Consider the following 19700-nt stretch of genomic DNA (forward strand, 5'->3'; position numbering starts at 1 on the left):
ACTCGGAAGCATATTCTAACCAATGTCATCACCTAGACCACACATCAACCAAGCTAATAGTGTTTACAGGGGAATTTATGAAACCACACAATTCCTTATGCTATCCTTGAAATATTCTGCTTTTTCATTAAGACAATAAATATGGCAGCTTAAGAGCTGCCATTGAAATCTGACTAGAGCAGCTGCCCTGCATTTCATAGGTGTTAACTTGATGCCATTCTTAGCAACCTGCAGGCAGTGTTTGGAGATTTTTTTGAAAGCACACTAAGCTCAGTCTACAAATCGATGCCGTCAGGTTTTAATTGTTAGGCTGCTCCTATTTGTCCTTCTGTGTTAATGGCAAATTTGTTTTGCTTCTTGTTGCAATTTACTTACAAGAATAAGGACACTGTTTGGGGTTTGTGCTCTTTTGTTATTTTTGTTGTTGTTTTTCTGGAGTATTCTTCGGGAAAGGTGGTGTAGCTAAGCTGTTTACAATGCAATTGTGCTTTACTGGAAGTCATAAAGTAGCTCAATACTTAACTGTTTCTTTGACAGTCTGCTCCTGATTTCTGGAAGCAAGTGGAGATAGTTCTTCCTGGATAACTCACTTCTTAAAAGTTGTTGGAAGTTAGAGAACAGGAATTTCTACAAGGAGTAGGGGTTTTGTGTTTTATCAGGAGGCTGTCTCACAAGACCAAGTATATCATAAAAGGCTTCCAATTAAAGGTGTGCTTTTCTTCCAATAAAGGGTGTTGTCACTTAAAGAATGAACTTCCTGATCATAGCTGTTCCTCAGATTCAGATGCGTAGCATGCTTTTTAATGGCTTGGTCATGTCTAATACAATTCTGAGCAGTTTAATGATCATTGTAGTTTTAAGTCAGAAATCAAACTTATCTATCAATGGCTAGACAAGAAGTTTAAGGCACACATTTAGTCTGCAAAGACTGCCTTCTTAAGACCTGTGTACATAAAGTCAATTGATTATGTAGTTTTCTAGGCTTCTGGTGTAGATTCTCAGGGTATCAGAAATACTGGGGTATCTGATCACCTACCAAAAATCAGCCACTTCCCCCAAAAAAGCTGTTGCTATTGCTTTTCTTGCTGGTTTTGAGGGAAATTGGAATGATGATATATTCATGTAAGAAGTGTTAGCGTCTTGTAGATGGCTATCATATGTGGGTTTGCTTTGCCCAGTTGAGTACGTTAAGGGTTAACAAAGGTTGTAGTGAATAGGACATTTGATAAACTTTGCTGCTAAGGAGACTGAATTTCATGATTTGTAACTGGAGGTGTGAGGGACAGTGGACATAACTTGCTCTCTATTGAGTGGTCTTCTAAAGCTTGTAAACAGGGACTTAAAATCCCTAAGAAACCCTAACTGACCAAGTGTACTTGCTGGGAATGTTTTTGGAAAAACTAAGCTCAAACTTGAGGTCTAGAAATATAAAATCAAAATTCAAACCAACCAGCTTACCTCTGAAATTGAAAGAGAGAACAATGGTGTACTGGTGAAGCTTCCCACCTTTCTGGCATAGTACTAACTTGTAGCAATAGAAGCAAATCGTTACTTCAGTCAGTTTAAGAACAGTTGGGTCAAGCATAGAACTTCAGGTACAACTATCCGTTATGTGCTTCTTTTACCAGAAGAAGATTAGATATATTTCAAAAGATTGGTTTTGTTTGCAGGTGGTTTTTTGTTCTTCTTGTCTGCTCATTAATGTGTTTCTTTATCTTCATGGGTTTTTATACAGGAAAGCTTTTGCTAACAGCTTCCGATTGAACAAATGCTTGCAAGCCAAGCTTTTTAGGATTGTGAACCACAAAGTGTATTTCTCGAATACAGGAGACTTGCTGAATTGACTAAGATTTACTGTAAAGTTCCCTGAAACTGAGACAGCTGAGTCACGTTATTGGCTGTACATTATGACCCTCTCCTAAGGCAAAGAAACGTAGTGAAACATCCCTTGGGTGTTTTCTCATGAAGTCTAAACAGATGAAGGAAAACCAGAATGTTGCCTCCTAGATTGTGCATGTCAAAAAACTCATCTGTCCTTTAGACTTGACTGACTTTATTACCTACAAAATACTGACTAATTAGTATGGAAATTAATGTGGCAGTTGATGGTGCTGAATGAATAGAATAAACCAGGTTGGAAGGGACCGTCAAGATCATCGCATCCAACCTATCACCCAACCAATCAACTAAACCATGCAACCAAGCACCCTATCAAGTCTCCTCCTGAACACCTCCAATGACTTCTGACCAATGTGTTCCAAGACCCTTCCAGATTTAACTCTTGCTGTTAGTTTGGGTTATGGTCCTTCCAGAAGCGTACATTTTCTGCTGAGATTGCATTTGTTGTCTTGGAAGTGTCTTCAACTAGCAGCTGTTTAGCTGTGGGTCCTTGCAGAGGACACTAAATCAGTACACAAAAACTTATTCCTTGTTGCAACCTTAGTTCTTTTAGCTACTAGTAGTCAACAAAGGAACAAGTTCTTGGACATCCAAAAATGCCAGAAATATTGAACATTACTGAAAAGAAAATGTCCAAGTTTCAGTGTTTCATCTGAGACTAACTGGCCGTAAGAGGAAATTCTTGCCTGTCCTGTCATCCAAATCAAACACAACAAAACTTTCTGTACATTGGGACTTGGACATCTGACTTGCTAGAAAAGTGAGGAGACTTTGAAAGGAGAGGCTCTACAAAGGTGTTGGCAAACTAAACACTGAACACTTACTTCTTTTGTGCTAGCATATTTAAGAATGAGCAGAGAGTGAAGGCTGGCTTACCACAAACAGAGTGGAGGTGAAATGTTACATTCTCTAACTCAGCAAATATGCTTTGTGTGATGAGTTATTATCCACCTGAAGTTACTTTTCATGAAGGTTGGAAACCACTAACTTTTGACCACAGGCATAGTTTAAAAGATTAAAATTAGCAGTGCTAACATAAGGGGAAGTTTGTAGATAGAGCTAGCTCCCTTTGGGAAAAGGGAAGTCCAAACTTCAGATACTCTAAAATATGCTTCTGGTGGTCATTAAACTGCTTAGATTATGAGACATCCCACTTATTCTTCATTTTTGTATTTTTGTTCCCAGATTTTAACAGAATAAAGAGCAAATGTTGTGGCTGGATTTTTAAAAGTGATACTAAGAAAGCTTAAAATTGCTTTTTTGCCTTCTCAATATGGGTGGCAAACATCCAGTTTCAACTACCAGTTTATCGAGGCAGTCCCCACTGGTGAGAGCAAAGTGATTAGTAAGTATATTGTCACTTACCTTCTTGTAATTTCATGCTGTCACATCTGAAATCTCCTTCAAATTTGTTGTTAGGTATTGTAGAAGAGCACTTGTCCCAAAAAAACCTCTACTGGATATGTGAAAGAGCTATTTTTTTTTAAGCAACATCCAGACAGCTTGAGTAGTCTTCATTGTGGTTACTGAGGATGTGTCCAAATAGGGTGCCACTTTTACTCTAGCAAGCTTGTTACAAAGATTGATTTTTAATAGATTGTTTGTTTTTTTTTGTCTAAAATACTAATATGTGAAATTGAAATTATACACTTAACCAGTTCTGTGGCTTTTTAGCTAAAAGTGCCTACAGTTGATTTTAACATTTTAACTGACAAGGTAGAGCTTGTTTTCCTCATGTTTAATTGTTTACCAGGGTTGTGGTTAGTAAAATTTTAACTTGTCTTCCTCCTCAACTTGCTCTGAAATAGAGGATAAAACACTGATGTTCTTATCACTGCTCAGCAGTGCTCCCTTGATCTTAGATGCCTCCAACTTTGGCTGTTTTGACATGCAGGGGAAGATGGCACAACTACCACCGAGAGATAAAGGATGGAAACGGAAGCCTAGGAGCAGCAAAACAGCAGAGTTGATACATGAAGAAAAGCATAGCAAAGCCTATTCCTGACTGTGGAAACTTTTTAAATATGTTGTGAGATTACTTCACAATCCAGCTTTCCAACTTATCTTTCATCACCTCTTTTCCAAGCCTTTTGTTGTACATTAGCAGATAGGATAGTACAACGAGCAACTTCAGGATAATATGACAAGTGTAACATTATTACAGCTTCCAGTTTCTTGCTGTCCTGATATGGAAACAGGTTATTTAAGCAACAAAAAAGGTTATTTGTAATGTAGTCACATTTCCCTAATTGGTGGGGTTTATGGGTTGAAATTAAATCCAAAATGCATGAGTTTGTGACCTGTTTTATTCAAGGGTTAAGTTTCACCTGGCTGAAAACTGCTTTGCAGTGGTGGTTTGGTTTTTTTTTTTTTTTAAATATACACACCTATGAAAACATTAACAAAATGTTTCCTGAGACTCATGTATTAAAAATACTTCCTTGTTTGTGCAGATTTATCAAGTTCCCTTAAAAAGGCATCACTGACTGCTGCCAATATTTTTTTGGCTTTTTTTTTTAAATAAAGATCTTTATTTTTCATGTTTCTCTCTTCCAGAACTCTGTTTGTAGTAGTAGGCAGCATGTGCCTTAGTCTCAGTGTGTTTAATCTGGATATGGAAGTGACTTTTTATGTTGGGAAATTGAGAAACCTTTAAACTGTTGTGGAGATGTTTCTGGTATTTGCTGTTTAAATACCTAAGAGCTTATGTTACCTTTTCTTTGGAAAGCTCATGTGAACTTAAGCATTATTTGTTTAGGCAGATCTTAGCTGTGTTGTTCAGATGTAGTGAACATGAACAGCTCATACCCTGACCTTGTTAGAGGAAACAGTTTGGGTAGCAGCTTGAAGAGATGCACTAACAACAAGCTCAGTGTCCCAGTAGCTCCCAACTTGAAGTCATGTTTTCATGTTTGCACAAGAGTTTGCAAAGCAGATGCTTTGAATAGATATGTGCAGAAATGATAAACATTTGATTAAACATGCCGAAGAACCGTTTGTCACAGTTTACCATAGCTGTTTTTATGTTTCAGGCTGAAGTGTTTAGGACCTAATGACTTACATGGTCACAACAACTCAGTGGGGTTGGGTTTTTTTTTTGCATTTCTTGAACACACATACAAATTTACAGTGTCTGAAGTCGTGGTTGCTGCTTGGGCACTCCACCTATAAACAGAGAGAAAAGTCTTGTTCAACCAGAGTCAACAGCTTAATAAGAACAACATTACACTCCTTTAAGTTTCAGATGAACTTTGGTTGCTTTGTGATTTATATAAAGCAGTCAGATATGCTTCCAAAGTCAGTTATTCAGTCAACAGTATTGTTTCACATTAAAAATCTGTTTTTCTGATGTGCATTGGTGCAATACACCTAAGTGATCTGTGACCATTACAGAGGTGAAGCCTCGTGGGAGCATGCAGTGTTGCTAAGTGCTTTGCAGCTGAATACTGTCCCACTGTACCACTCACACGCTTGGTGTAGGGTAGACAGGTCCACTACTGGAGTAAATAAACATCTGTTGATAATATTTTTATGGAAAACAGTTGGGGTTTACCTCTCAGAGGATTATAATCTACTGCCAAATAACTATTTAGTTCATCGCTATTGATTGTATCACAAACAAGTCTGCTGGGAGCAGTACTCTTGAAAAGCCATGGTGCTTTCTTGTTGTGATTAGAGCTTGTACAGAAGTAAGCAACTACTACAGGGCAGAATTTGCAAGAAACTGGATTTGTTTGCTGCTGTCTTGCTTTGTATGTCCTTTGCATGGGACAATTTGCGAAGAATCACTTTTGCTGTTAATGAGTAAAGACCATTTAGCTGCAGAATTGCAATTTATTACAATAGTTATGCCTTTAACTGCCACAGACTTTCCTCTCTCAATAAATGACTTCTAAAAGTCGGTGAAGAAATACCTCAGTGGAGAATGTATCAGTTTGGATTTTTCTAATTTAGGAGCTTGAACAAAGGAAGAAAACCAAACCTACTCTCATGGCTTTTTGCTGAGCCATGTGGTTCCTTACAAATGCTCTATCAAAAGTGAAGTTATTTTCTGGCAAACAGAGGATGGGATATAATATTTTGCTAACACAATTCAGTAAGTCCATACAGACTAAACCCATACTTCTATAAATAAGGGTTGACTGCAGAGGTCAGTTAAAGTAGAACAAATGGAAAGCTAATTTATATTTGGATTTTGGAACAGAAACTTTGGTCTTCCAGTTTGCTGTTCTGTGTTTAATATTAAATATCTGCAAAGTTGCAAAAATGCTGCTATCCACTGCCACTCCAAAACCTCTGATTTTTATGCATTAGTTGCCTCCAGGGTCTGGACTAATTCAGAACAAGAGAAACTCTATCTTGATTTCAAGTTGCTGTTGGCCTGCATCCTGAGGAATGTTAACATGGGAAGTGTACAATGTGCTGCAAGTCAGTCTGAGTTTGATGTCTTTTACAGCTACTTCTTAGTAAAGGAAGGGCTCACAGGGTGAAACAGTAGAGGTGGATGTAAATTAATGAGCAGGAGTGGTCCTGATCTCAGACAAACTTTGAACACACATTTCTCTCTGTGCCTTCTGTCCAGAGGAGCTGGTCAGGTGAACATTGTGGACTGAACCCTCAGGGTACTGTTGCTTGTGGTAGAGAGGCAAGCATAGTGGTGTGGGGACTATACTACCTCTGGTTTACTGCAGTGCTTTCTCTGCGCTCCGAGGTCTGGACAGGGGGAGTGGAAATCTTCCCTTGTTTTCAATACAACTGGAGGCTCATCTTGCTGCAGCAGAGAGAGTTACTTGTAAGAGCCAAGGTGTCATGTGTAGGGGAGATCAGCACCAGGAAAGGCCCAGTATACAGCTCTGCTACACAGCTGCTCCAGTTGGGTGAAGATTCAGACCAGAGCACAGAAACACCTGGATTTGCTCTGCTCCGGCTCCTTGTCTGTGTCAGCGCTTCCTGTTTTTAAAGATCCTGTTTACTGTCTGGGTTCCAATTATCCCAGGAAGGTGGGAGGATGGGAAGAAACATGGAAAGAAGAGTAAACAGCATTATTTAAGGCGGAGTTTTATGGGTTTTATATATATATAGTCAGCATTTGCTACCTATCTGATCTAGTTTTATGAAGGACATTCTAGAGTAATTTTTCATTTAGATCATCTTGCATTAATTTACAAAAGCAGATTATTTCTGCATGCAGAAATGGGTATTTGTAAGAAGAAGCAGAAAGTTTGTAATGCATATATGTTAAGGAGAAATATATAATTGGAGAAAACTTTATTTCTGTTGATAGGAAATGGCATGTGGTGCTGGTTTTGTTGCCACACTTTAGGGGTTTTGATTAAAAGAGCTTGAAAGAATTTGAGTGCTGCTGAGTGCACACCTAACTGTGGAGGAACAGCTCCAACCAGAACAGAGCCATATGGGAGAGTAATTCTCATCCTGCTACGCATCAAGAAAGCTAATCATTGAAATAATGAGTAAGCAAATATGTGAAAAGAGGTGTGTTGCTTTTAATTCTTTGTTGTGCTCTATAACTACTAGTCTTCTATAAATAACAAAATCCTTCCCTTTGAGGTGAAGCTAGAAATGGAATTACTGAATGATTTCAGACTCAAAGTTAAGATTTAATTCAAGGTTTTCCTTTGTTTAACAAAGAAAAAAAAAAAAATCTGTCTTTAACTGGAAGAAAATGTTCTAGGACAGACATTCTGCTCTTGGTATGTCATGGGATCCCTAGGGAAAAAACACAGCCCTAGTGGGAGTTGCAGAGGTCACCAGCAACGTGCAAATGTTTCTTTCTCGTGATCCTGTTTTCATGCTTCCAAATAATGAGTGAAGCTATAAACAATATGCCTACATGGATGGGGGAGGATGAGCAAGGGGATTTGAAAATAAATATTTACAAGGGTCTTTTGGGTTGCTTGGAGAGAGAAAAGGGGGGGGGAGGGGGGAAGACACTAGCAATAATAAATCTCTTCACCTTGTTTTCATTTTAGCTGTTTGATCCTGTATTTTTTTTTCAGTAAGAGATAATATGCATGTTACCTCTAGGACAATACCATAGAGTGAGTTCATCTTTTTCCAGGATGATCTCCTCTCCATTAATTTTATTCCTGATATCTGAAAGTCATTACAACCAGAATCCAAGAATACTAAATTCTGAAGCAACAGAAAATAAAAATAAATCTGCATCTAAGACAACTAAAGAAAATAGCTTTGAAACATAGTTATCCCTTGTTCTCATACCTAACTAAACTGAAACTTCTTTGCACTGATTTTCAGGGAGATTTTATATTCACAGGAAAACAATAATCTTCCATTTCTGCTGCACTGTAATTCTACAGATGCTACCAGTACTGTTAGTTGGGTTTTTTAGGGCTGTCTAGAACAGTGCAAAAAACAGCACTGTTTTTTCGTACAGGTGAAGTAGGTAACTACAGATCAAATTGGTAGTGTTTGGAAATACTTGCCTGTTTCTAGGAGGAAACTAAATGTGAAGATGTGTTTTGACAGTGTTAAATGCTTCTGTTTGTTTGTTTCCCTTGGGCTGTTGTTTGTGATCAGATAAGCAGTTCTGCGTATGGGTGCCTTTTCTGTGAAATAAGACTGGAAGTAAGACATAAAACTCTGACTGCAGCAAACCAGCATTGCTTTCTGAGCAAAGCAATATTTCTGCTGTTTGAAACTGTGTAATAATGTTTTCATCGAGGACAATTTCAGACATTTGTACAAGTCTTCCTGGATTTTGGAAAGATGCCAGCTTGGCGAGCAGGAAGAACAAAAGGACAGTACTGAAAACACCTAGTCTGGGACAGTCTTATTGTCACTACAGGGCAGGTTTGGACTGCATCAGAATTAGGCAGGCAGCTCTGCCCAGTTTTTTATTCATGGTAAGTTTTGGAATGCTTGATGTGTCTGAAGATGAGAATAAAACATGTTGGCCTTTAGAAAGTTTGAAATATCTTTCATTCTGAAAAGTGTTGCTCTTGCCCAAGGAATTATTCTGTGGTTTTCTTTACTTCCCATTCCCCTTTTTGTTTTGGGGATTTCACAGATGTTTGAAAAAAGCTTTTTTTTTTTTTTTTTTGGGGGGGAGGGCATATATCTGTAGTTGATACTTCAGTCAGTTTAATAGAGAATCAAGAAAATTATATCCCCTACACATGAATGCTCAGTAATTAGAAATCTATAAACATAGCTGGATGGTTTAATGAGTAGAAGACTTTCTTAAGGCAATGCTAAGAGTGGAGGAAAATTCTGCCTGGCAAGGAAATTGCATCTAGACGCAAATCCTAATGAGCAGCTCTTTGATACCAGTGATACCACAAATTATTATAAAACCTTGCTATGTCCTGTCTAAGAAAGCAATGTAATGGGATTTGCCTTGTGACTGGAAAAACTAATGGTCTTCCATTAAAGTCTGGTGGCTTACTGAATGACTAATACAGTTTCAAGTATGGACTGATAAAATTGGATGGAGCTCCTGTCTCTGGAGAACACGTCCTCAGAGAATTTAAAGAACAGGAAAAAAAAAAGTCTTATCAGTTAACCGTTTTATATATAAATAGATATATTGTAATTCTAAAATACTGATATCTGTGGATCTGGTAGAATGTCTGTGAGTAATCTCTAGATCTCTAGGATACTGTTATCATAGTATGAATCAGGGTTGGAAGGGACCACAAGGATCATCTAGTTCCAATCCCCCTGCCACGGGCAGGGACACCCCACACTAGATCAGGCTGCCCAGAGCCTCATCCAGCCTGGGCTTAAACACCTCCAGGGACAGCGCCCCAACCCATTCCAGGGCTTCACCGCTCTCACGTTGAAGAACTTTTTCCTCATGTTCAGTCTGAATCTCCTCACCTCCAGCTTCATTCCATTCCCCCGGTCCTATCACTACCTGATATCCTGAGAAGTCCCTCCCCAGCCTTCTTGTAGGCCCCTTTCAGATACTGGAAGGCCACAATTAGGTCACCTCGGAGCCTTCTCTTCTGCAGACTGAACAGCCCCAACTCTCTGTCTGTCCTCATAGGAGAGGTGCTCCAGTCCTCTGATCATCCTTGTGGCCCTTCTCTGGACATGCTCCAGCACCTCCATATCCCTCTTGTAATAGGGGCTCCAGAACTGGAGGCAGTACTCCAGGTGGGGTCTCACCAGAGCTGAGTAGAGGGGGAGAATCCCCTCCCTTGACCTGCTGGCCACACTTCTCTTGATGCAGCCCAGAATCTGATTGGTGTTCTGGGCTGCAAGTGCACACTGAGAGCTCATGTTGAGCTTCTTGTCCACCAGCACCCCCAAGTCTCTCTCCTCAGGGCTGCTTTCCAGCCAGTCACTGCCCAGCCTCTATTTGTGCCTGGGATTGCCTCGACCCAGATGCAGGGCCCTGCACTTGGTCTTGAACCTCAGATGGGCAAGATAAATTCATTACAGATTATCTGTTTATAGATTAGATGAAAAAAATTAGTGTTCTCTTTGCAAACAAAGATTCTCTACACTTTCTAATGGAAGAGCTCATGAAAGGTCCATTTTCCTTTTAGCAAGACCCATAAAACTTAGATCAGTGACACTCCTGCTTGAGATTTTTCTGGCAAAACGTTATTGTACAAATCCAAAACATGTAGGGGGAAAAGAATACTGCCAGTGTCCTGCTGAGCCATAGATAATAGACACACAGGGATTTTACATGTAAAAATGTGGTGAAAACAGATGCAGTAGCTTCAGATGTCTTTAGGGTAAAATGTGTATGTGTGTGGGGTTGACTCAAGTTAATTTTCATAAGCTTCTTTAAAGAACATGGAAAATACTATTTTGAGTACTAATGTTCAGAATCAATATTAATGCTCCTACAGTACAATTCTTACTGAATTTCATCCTCACTGAGGTCAGTTCCTCAAGGGAAAGGAATTATTTTCAAAGGAATGAGCAGCAAACTTTATGCTGGAAGTTCCAGAGTTACCATATTTGTATGCCATCAAGAAGGCATTAAAAAAAATAATTATAGGCTGTAACTTGTAATAAAATATTCAGTAGAATGAAATTGAGGTTACCATGCCACTGTAGTTCTGCACAGTTCAGTGCTGTGAGGAATGTCTTATTCTAGATATCAGACTGCAGCTGATTTCTGTACTATAAGAAAATGTATTATATGAATTAGCATTTTTATGGTATGTATATTTGGAAGCAAGTAGGAATCAGTACTTTGGGAGGTATGTTGTTTAACTTCCTTTTTTCTTCCTCTGTGTATATTTAATATTTGTGAATGGAGTTTCCAAATTTGATTGCTTCTAGGCAAAGTGCTCAGCAAGGAGAGCTGGAGATTAGGAGGCCCACAATGAATTGAAAAGAATGTGATTTGATCTTTGAGTTTGGCTTTTGAGCCTCTGTAGATTTTTGGCAGGGGGGGGAAAAAGATTAAGGGGTTTTGGGGAGGTTAGGGATTGCAGGTCAGGGATTTTCCCCTGTTTTTGGCTGGGGGGAAGAAAAAGTTTAAGGTTAATTTTTGGGACATCAGGGCTTGTAGATGTGATGCAGCATTCATTTGAAGTGTTTGTGTGTGCCCTTAGTTGGATTTAAACAACATCTCTCTAGAATTCTCTCAGAATTATAGTCCTTTGACTGTCGAAGAACATAATTGATTCTATTTATTCCAGGCAGCCTTCCAAATTTGAAAGTGTACACAGAAACACAAGCTGCCAACTATACTTCAAAACTGTTTCTGTTTACATTTTTGCTTTCCAAATCCAAACCCTGGAGGCGTGCTTACATGTGCAAGTAAAATGAATGCGCACACAGAGTGACTCCGTGCACCGGTTCTGGCACTTGTCTGTGTCTTCGTTTAAAAGAAAAACTGCTGGTTTGGTGCAGTTGCTCTTAAAAGAGTGTAGGTTTTGGGGTTCCTTTTTGGACCATTTGCAAGTCTTTAAATCACAACTCAGTGCCATTTCTTTAATGTTTGAAATGTTTAAATAGAATAGAATTAACCAGGTTGGAAGAGACCTTTGAGATCATGAGTCCAACCTATCATCCAACACTATCTAATCAACTAAATCATGGCACCAAGCACCCCATCCAGTCTCTTCCTAAACACCTCCAGTGATGGTGACTCCACCTCCTCCCTAGGCAGCCCGTTCCAATGGCCAGTCTCTCTTTCTGTGAAGAGCTGCTTCCTAACACCCAGCCTAAACTTCCCCTGGTGCAGCTTGAGACGGTGTCCTCTTGTTCTAGTGCTAGTTGCCTGGGAGAAGAGACCAACCCCCACCTGGCTACAACCAAGGTTGATAGTTATTTTGAGAATATAGTTGCCTGAAAAGATTTAATATGTGTGTTCCCCAGACCTGCTTCTATTTTTGTCTTAGAAATGATTGGTGGGGAGGGAGGTAAAATGAACCATCATTGTTGAAGCTGAACTAGCTCAGCACTGCTGCAGTCATGGTCATGTCCCTTTGTAGACCCTTGTATTCATTTGACTTCAGGGTAACATCAATAAGATGGCTAAAACAGCAGAAGCATATCCAAGAGAGGAAAAGTGAATAGTTATGTGCCACTTTGATCCATCTGACCCTGTAACAAACTGACTCAGGGAGCATCAGTGCCAGTATGATGAAGGATGAGAACTCACACCTGGGGTTGAGAGAAGAACCCTCCGTTTAGAGAAGCCTCAGCAGGATTGTGGAACGAGACTTGAAAGACTGCTGGTGTAAACTCAGTCTGTGTTGTGAATATTTAATTTGGTTGTGGTCCATCTGTAGTATCACTGTTTGTATGTGTGGACAGAAAACTTCTTACAACTGCACGTTCTTGCTCTGTCTTTTCTATGCTGGCATATGCCTCAGAAGCAATGTGTTTCTGCCTATGCTTGTGATGAAGAAATGTAAATAAGCATGTGATTCACCATCTTGTTCACACTTTGATCAAAAATATGCTATTTAACCTTCTGGGTACTTCTTATCAGTAAACAGAGGATAGTTAGCAGTAATTCATAATTCCCCAAGTAACTCTCAGTGGTGTTATTTGGGTTCATTTATAATGTTTTGTAATTGGTAAGCTTTCCAATTTTGGCTCTTTAAAGTCCTTGTGAGTGTGCTTTGAGCTTTCCCTTTCTGCATTTGCTCACTATTTCAGTGAGGAGGAAAATTAAATAGCTTCTTTAAATTCTTTTTAAGAAAGAAGTCAGTTGCAAAGCTCTCCTAAATATACATAAGGTGATAGTGGACAAGCATTTTTCCAAAGCTGCAGCAGCACTTTACTACTTTTGTTGATATTTTTTTTTTTAGTAAAGCCTAAACTACACCTCCAAAGGAGGATAGCCCTGTTGCTACTGAGAGTTGCTTGAGAAGCGGTGGATTTGGGAAAGCATTGTTTTCATTCATATGCTTCTTTGTAGCAACTGGAATGTGGTAAAACCAGGTATTGGATGTAGTTATCACAGAAACAACAAGGTTGGAAAAGACCTTAAAGATCAAGTCCAACCTGTCGCCCAAGATCTCATGACCACTAAACCATGGCACCAAGTGCCACGTCCAGTCCCCTCTTGAACACTTCCAGGGGCAGTGACTCCACCACCTCCCTGGGCAGCCAATTCCAATGGCCAACAACTCTCTCAGCGAAGAACTTTCTCCTCGCCTCGAGCCTAAACTTCCCCTGGCACAGCTTGAGACTGGTTGAGACTACTTGAAAAAGAACTTTTCAGAGAATCAGTACCAAGCCATAGAAGTGCAGAAATGAGGCTTTATTTTTCTATTAAATATATATGATTGTTTCTGCATGTGTCATTTTAGATATATATACACACTTATATATATATTATATATATTTTTTTTATAAATATATTTTATATGTATAGAGACACTTTATATGTATTTTTTAAAAGTACCAAGCAAAGAACACACCTAGAGTTCATTGCCTTTCTGCCATAAGAGCTCTCAGAAAGCTGAAGAAGCAGAAGAGATAGGAAGCTGTTGGTTTGGGGGTTTTCCCCTCTTTTCTGTTATTAAAAGAAGAAACTAAGGTAATGTGCAGCCCTAAGAGGGTTCTCAAATTAAAAGGTAAGTAAGAATAGTCAGTGGCCTGGTAGCTGTCTTTGCCCTGTGCTTTCAGCCACTTGGTTGAGGAATGGTGGACTGCTCTTTAGATGTCTGCTGATAATAGCCTCTCTCATAATGTAGATGCTGAAGTTAATGAAATTACGGGCTAAGTAATGCAATATTCACAATTTACATAACGTGTGATGGCCCTTGCAGAAAATCCACATTACCACAAAGAGACTTGGGGTCGATGTTACGTGATTCAGTGGAAAGGCTCTCTGCTCAGTGGTAGTCAGAAAAGCAGCTTATTAGGAAAGCTGTCTCTGTGTAAATGTATGTTTTCTTGGGACCTGAATGGGGGATGCAGACAGATTTTCCCCTTAACCTTGCAAAAAAGGTAAAGGTGTAAGAGATACAGAGGAGGTGACAAGGAGCTAGACAACAGTCTAGATTGACTTCTGTGGAGAGAAGCACTGAATCTGGAACTATTACAGAAAAGTAGTGGGGAGGACATGATGGATCTTGGTAAAGTTAAAAGCAGTGAATGCAGAGCTAGGGAACTTGGTTTCAGTACAAGAAATCTAGGGTGTCAGGTGGAAGTAGCAGGCTTCAGAACAAAGAAAAGCAAATATTTTATCACATGGATTGTTCTTCAATCTTCTTACAAGATGCTAACAGTTTGAGGAAAATGCCCTGGGCATACTCACTAGTTCTTGATGGATTTCTTTCACAAATACATAAATATTGCTTCTGGTTGGGGAAATTAAAAATAGCTAATGATTAGGAAAGCTTATTGATGCATTGTTGTGGCATGCTTGCCTAGCCTGGTTCTGCTGCTATTTCACATCTGTTCTTGGCTACGTGGGTGTAAGACATTTCTGCTCTCTCTAGATAGAAGGTTTTGTAGCTGCTCAAAGCCAGCATAAGGCAGTGCTGCTGGAAGGTCAGACACGTGTTCTTCTCCTTTCCTTTGGCTTGGCAAAGGCATTCATGCAGCTGCCAAAGGGAACTAGGTCAGGGAATTTATTCTAAAAAAACTAAGCCCAACCAAAAAGAGTTTAATGAATCTCAGTTCTCCTGTAGAAAACAGGTTTTGTTGCTGGTCTGAGTAGCTTATACCAATCAAAAAAAGATAAGGCCAAGTTTTGTGTGTACATGAATTCTTAAAAGCAAGTTTAGAGGGTGGGTATTTTTGTTCTGGTTTGGGTTTTTTTTTGTAAATGCTTAATTATTATGTTAGTGGTGTTTGAACACTTAAGAAGTTTGGGATGAGAGAAAGTTGTTAGAACAAAAACTGAAGCATTGGTTTGAGCAGAGCTGATGGTTTGTATCTCATCCAAATGATCATGGGTGATGCTTTCCTAGTGAAAATGTTCAGAGCTGGGTTGGAGATTTACTTAAAATTTGCTGTCATAATTTGAATATTAAATGTTTTCTTCCCCATGCCATTTAAGTGGTTTTAGCATTAAATTATAAGCTTAAAAAATTAATCCTCTCTCTTTTTAAGACTGCATGTGTATCAGCATTATTTTCCAAACTAATGTGATGCTGCCATTAAGTGTTTTATCTGGCATTCCTTGTGATATTTGTATCCTGAATTTAATGTTTAAATTTCCACTTTTCACTCAGGTTTGCTTGTACGAATCACTGCTTGAAAAACTTCCAGCACAAAGTTATTTAAAGACTTAAAAAATGCCTCCACGACCGTCATCTGGTGAACTATGGGGCATCCACTTGATGCCACCGAGGATCCTTGTGGAATGTCTTCTCCCAAATGGAATGATAGTGACTCTAGAATGCCTCCGTGAGGCCACCTTACTAACTATTAAACATGAACTCTTTAAAGAAGCGAGAAAATACCCTCTCTATCAGCTCCTTCAAGATGAATCTTCTTACATTTTCGTAAGTGTTACGCAAGAAGCGGAAAGAGAAGAATTTTTTGATGAAACCCGGAGGCTTTGTGACCTGCGACTATTCCAGCCTTTTCTAAAAGTCATTGAACCAGTAGGTAACAGAGAAGAAAAGATCCTTAATAGAGAAATAGGTGAGAATTATGTTTTATTTATACATACCTAATCTGTTTAACTGGCTTCTCCTCTTCCAAACGTGGAATAAAGAATTGAGATGGGTGGTATTCTACACATCGGCCACAATAACCCCATGCAGTGCTACAGGCTGGGGTCAGAGTGGCTGGAGAGCAGCCAGGCAGAGAGGGACCTGGGGGTGCTGGTTGACAGTGGGCTGAACATGAGCCTGCAATGTGCCCAGGTGGCCAAGAAGGCCAATGGCATCGTGGCCTGGATCAGGAACAGTGTGGCGAGCAGGGAAGTCATTTTGCCCCTGTACTGAACACTGGTTAGGCCACACCTTGAGTACTGTGTCCAGTTCTGGGTCCCTCAGTTTAGGAAAGATGTTGACTTGCTGGAACATGTCCAGAGAAGGGCAACAACGCTGGGGAGGGGTTTGGAGCACAAGCCCTGTGAGGAGGGGCTGAGGGAACTGGGGTTGCTTAGCCTGGAGAAGAGAAGAGTCTCAGAGGAGACCTTATTGTTGTCCACAACTACCTGAAGGGAGATTGTAGACAGGCAGAGGTTGGTCTCTTCTCCCAGGCAGCCAGCACCAGAACAAGAGGACACAGTCTCAAGCTGTGCCAGGGGAGGTTTAGGCTGGATGCTCGGAAGAAATTCTTCACAGGGAGAGTGATTGGCCATTGGAATGTGTTGCCCAGGGAGGTGGTGGAGTCACCATCACTGGAGGTGTTTAGGAAGAGACTTGATGGGGTGCTTGGTGCCATGGTTTAGTTGATTAGATGGTGTTGGATGGATAGGTTGGACTCGATCTCGAAGGTCTTTTCCAACCTGGTTAATTCCATTCTATTATATTCTATTCTGTTCTATTCTACTTGTTACCTGTACTTGATAAAATTTGCTTTTCATAACTGCCAGTCATTGCATCAAATGTCCAAAGATGCTGATAAATGGCAGAGCCAACTTTCATAAACTGTTATGTTTCACTTGCATATAAAGTCTTTACTTTGTATGTTGGTTAAAGGACATTTTGTTTTCTTGTTTCATATTCATAGGGCTTCATATTATGAAGAGCAAATCCTGCTCTGTTGGTTTGGAAGTCAGTTTCTTTTGAAGTTTACAGAATTGTAAACTTGGGATTTAATTGCAAACCTTATACCACATTTGTGATTGAACACATTCTAATACTGCTCTGTCTTGCTTAGAATGTAAAATTTCAGCAATGACATGTTTTCCTTCCAAGCCCCCTTTCTTACAAAGAGAGCAGGGGAAACAAGAATACCTGATTTTGGAGAGGATGAGGGGAGACAAATTGTAATGTTTTGAGTCAGTTCTGGAGTAGTTTATCATTTTCCATTATCCATTGAGAAAGCACAGGAAGGCTAGTGCACATTTCAGCATCTAGGTTGAGTATCTAAATTCAGGCAGTGCAAGCATACCTATTCCCTTTTGGTTGCAAACAGCTGTACATTGCAGTGGTAGAGTCTTGTCAACCAGAAATACTTGTTCTGGGGTGCTCCTAATTGTTAAACTTCATTGTTATGAATGCATCATAGGTAAACTACTTCTGCTTTGTAAAGTTTATCCAACTGAAGTTGTAGGGAGAACAGCAGATGACTAATCATGCAACAGGACCATTGGAAGCTTCCACTTGAACATTCATGCACAAATAATTATTTATGCAAGTAATCTTATTAGAGTAAGTGGAATTACATCTTGAGACAGAGGACCTGAGAAGTGAATTCTAATGGATTACTCTGTGCCAAAGAGTTCATAATCTCTCTATTGGAATGCTGGTCACAGTAGCATAGTTCACTTGAAAACAAGAAATATTTTCCTATGCTACAATTTTTTTATCTTCTGCTTCTTCAACACTGTAGGTTTTGCTATTGGCATGCCTGTCTGTGAATTTGACATGGTTAAGGATCCAGAAGTACAAGACTTCAGAAGAAATATTCTTAATGTTTGTAAAGAAGCAGTGGATCTTCGAGATGCCAATGCACCACACAGTAGAGCATTGTATGTCTACCCTCCAAATGTAGAGTCTTCTCCTGAGCTACCCAAACACATATACAATAAACTAGATAAAGGTAAGATAAATATTCCCTGTAGAAACATGGTGTTTTAGTGCTTGAAATCAAAGAGCACAACTGGTATCCATAATAGAACAGTAATTCACTGTTTTGGTACATTCTAGCTATGTCTTAAGGTGTAAGTTATTCAGAATAACTTTCTTTAATAGTGTAGATTCAAAAGGAAGACAATACTTAAAAATTACAGGTTTTTGCTATTGTAATAAGTAGCTCTTGAAATATAAATTGGTAAATAGAGCTGTTGTGTTTTGTTTTGTTTTGTGTGTAGAAACAGCTTCCTGTGTTTGTTTTCCTTTTTTCTGACATTCAGAAATGTGAAATTAAATTATGCTGAATCATCAAATTATCTTTCAGTCCTCAAATGTGAAACATCTCTTAGTGGCTTATTGAAGGCTTTAATAGTCAGTAGCATTTTGTTAATAAAAATATTCTTAAACTCAAGGACTAAAAGTTTCAATTTGCACTGGAGTCAAAACTAAACTGAGCTCATGTAGTGACAAACCCTTTGGCATTTTAGACTCCGAGTCTTGCCTACATCTTGTTTCAGCAGAACATCAAGAAGTTCTCAGTGTTGGGGGGATGGGAGTTATTTTGAGGCTTTTGGGGGGTATGTTAGTGAATTTGGTGTGTTGTTGCTTTGCTTGTTTGTTTTGAAACTATTGAAAATGGTAGGCCTAACATTTTTTAATGTTTTTTCTAGGGCAAATTATAGTGGTGATATGGGTAATTGTCTCTCCAAACAATGATAAGCAGAAGTACACCTTGAAAATCAACCATGACTGTGTGCCTGAGCAAGTCATTGCTGAAGCAATTAGGAAGAAAACACGAAGTATGCTGCTGTCAACTGAACAACTGAAACTTTGTGTCTTGGAGTACCAGGGCAAATACATTTTAAAAGTGTGTGGCTGTGATGAGTACTTGTTAGAAAAATATCCACTAAGCCAGTATAAGGTGAGTAACATCATGGATTTACTCTGACATACACTGAAATAATCCAAGTTTGTGAGGGAGAAAAGTGACCAATGTAATGACTGGCTTGCCTTTCCAGGAAATTAATTGAAAACATAGGAAGTGAAAGTGTATGCATCTTCAGATTAATTGGCTAATGCATGTGTTCAGTGTACTTATTTGTTGCTGTATGCACTTCAAAACAAAAAGGGAGAGAGAAGATAATTTAACTAGAATTTGTATCACTAGTGTGATTTTTCTTCTTTGAATGAAGAAGTTTAACTTTAGTGTTACAGCAGTGGTAAGTACCATCAGAACTATCTTAGCTTTCTGATGGTAGGAGGTGAGTTATGCTTGACTGAACTTGATGTGGTACAGAAGGAAATTCTTACATGTTAAATTGAAGCTACCCTTGCTACTCTGAATCTTGTCCCTTACCTCTTTTGAGGTGGAAAACATCTAAGCAAGCTACTTGTTTTCACATTTACTTCTATCTTGAAATTTTTTATCTTATTAAAGAAATTATAAACTTAGAGCACTACATCAGTCTTCGTTGTGGCTGGCTGTCCTTCATTGCCTGGGTTTTATAAGTGCTGTGAGCGTGAGACAGAACTGCTGACAGAATAGCATCGGAGCAGACAACAGTGTTACCCTGTAGATTTCCTGACAGGCTGCTGCTGCTTCCTCTTTGAGGAATGTATTGTTGTAATAAA

General features: G+C 39.3%; 2 protein-coding genes across 4 annotated transcripts in view; one reads left to right on the top strand and one right to left on the bottom strand.

Moving 5' to 3' along the window:
* The window catches only part of ZMAT3 (zinc finger matrin-type 3), a 56536-nt gene extending 51705 nt beyond the window's left edge, over positions 1-4831 (bottom strand). Inside the window, exon 1 of the mRNA XM_068145056.1 lies at positions 3265-4831. The gene's annotated coding sequence lies outside the window, so the exon portion shown is untranslated. The remainder of the gene's footprint in view (positions 1-3264) is intronic.
* The window catches only part of PIK3CA (phosphatidylinositol-4,5-bisphosphate 3-kinase catalytic subunit alpha), a 46632-nt gene that overhangs the window by 1796 nt on the left and 25136 nt on the right, over positions 1-19700 (top strand). The window contains exons 1-4 of one of the 3 annotated variants that reach the window (XM_068145040.1): positions 7849-8783; positions 15549-15963; positions 17827-18036; positions 18740-18990. In XM_068145040.1, coding sequence (XP_068001141.1) covers positions 15612-15963; positions 17827-18036; positions 18740-18990 — 813 coding nt within the window. In that variant the 5' untranslated portion in view covers positions 7849-8783; positions 15549-15611. Of the gene's footprint in view, positions 1-7848; positions 8784-15548; positions 15964-17826; positions 18037-18739; positions 18991-19700 lie in introns of those variants that run through there. The other 2 variants (XR_010988159.1, XM_068145039.1) reach the window with 2 other exon arrangements.

This window comes from Melanerpes formicivorus, unplaced genomic scaffold (assembly GCF_026170545.1).
Source record: "Melanerpes formicivorus ecotype bairdi unplaced genomic scaffold, bMelFor1.0.p_v2 SCAF_12, whole genome shotgun sequence".
Taxonomy (NCBI): domain Eukaryota; kingdom Metazoa; phylum Chordata; class Aves; order Piciformes; family Picidae; genus Melanerpes; species Melanerpes formicivorus.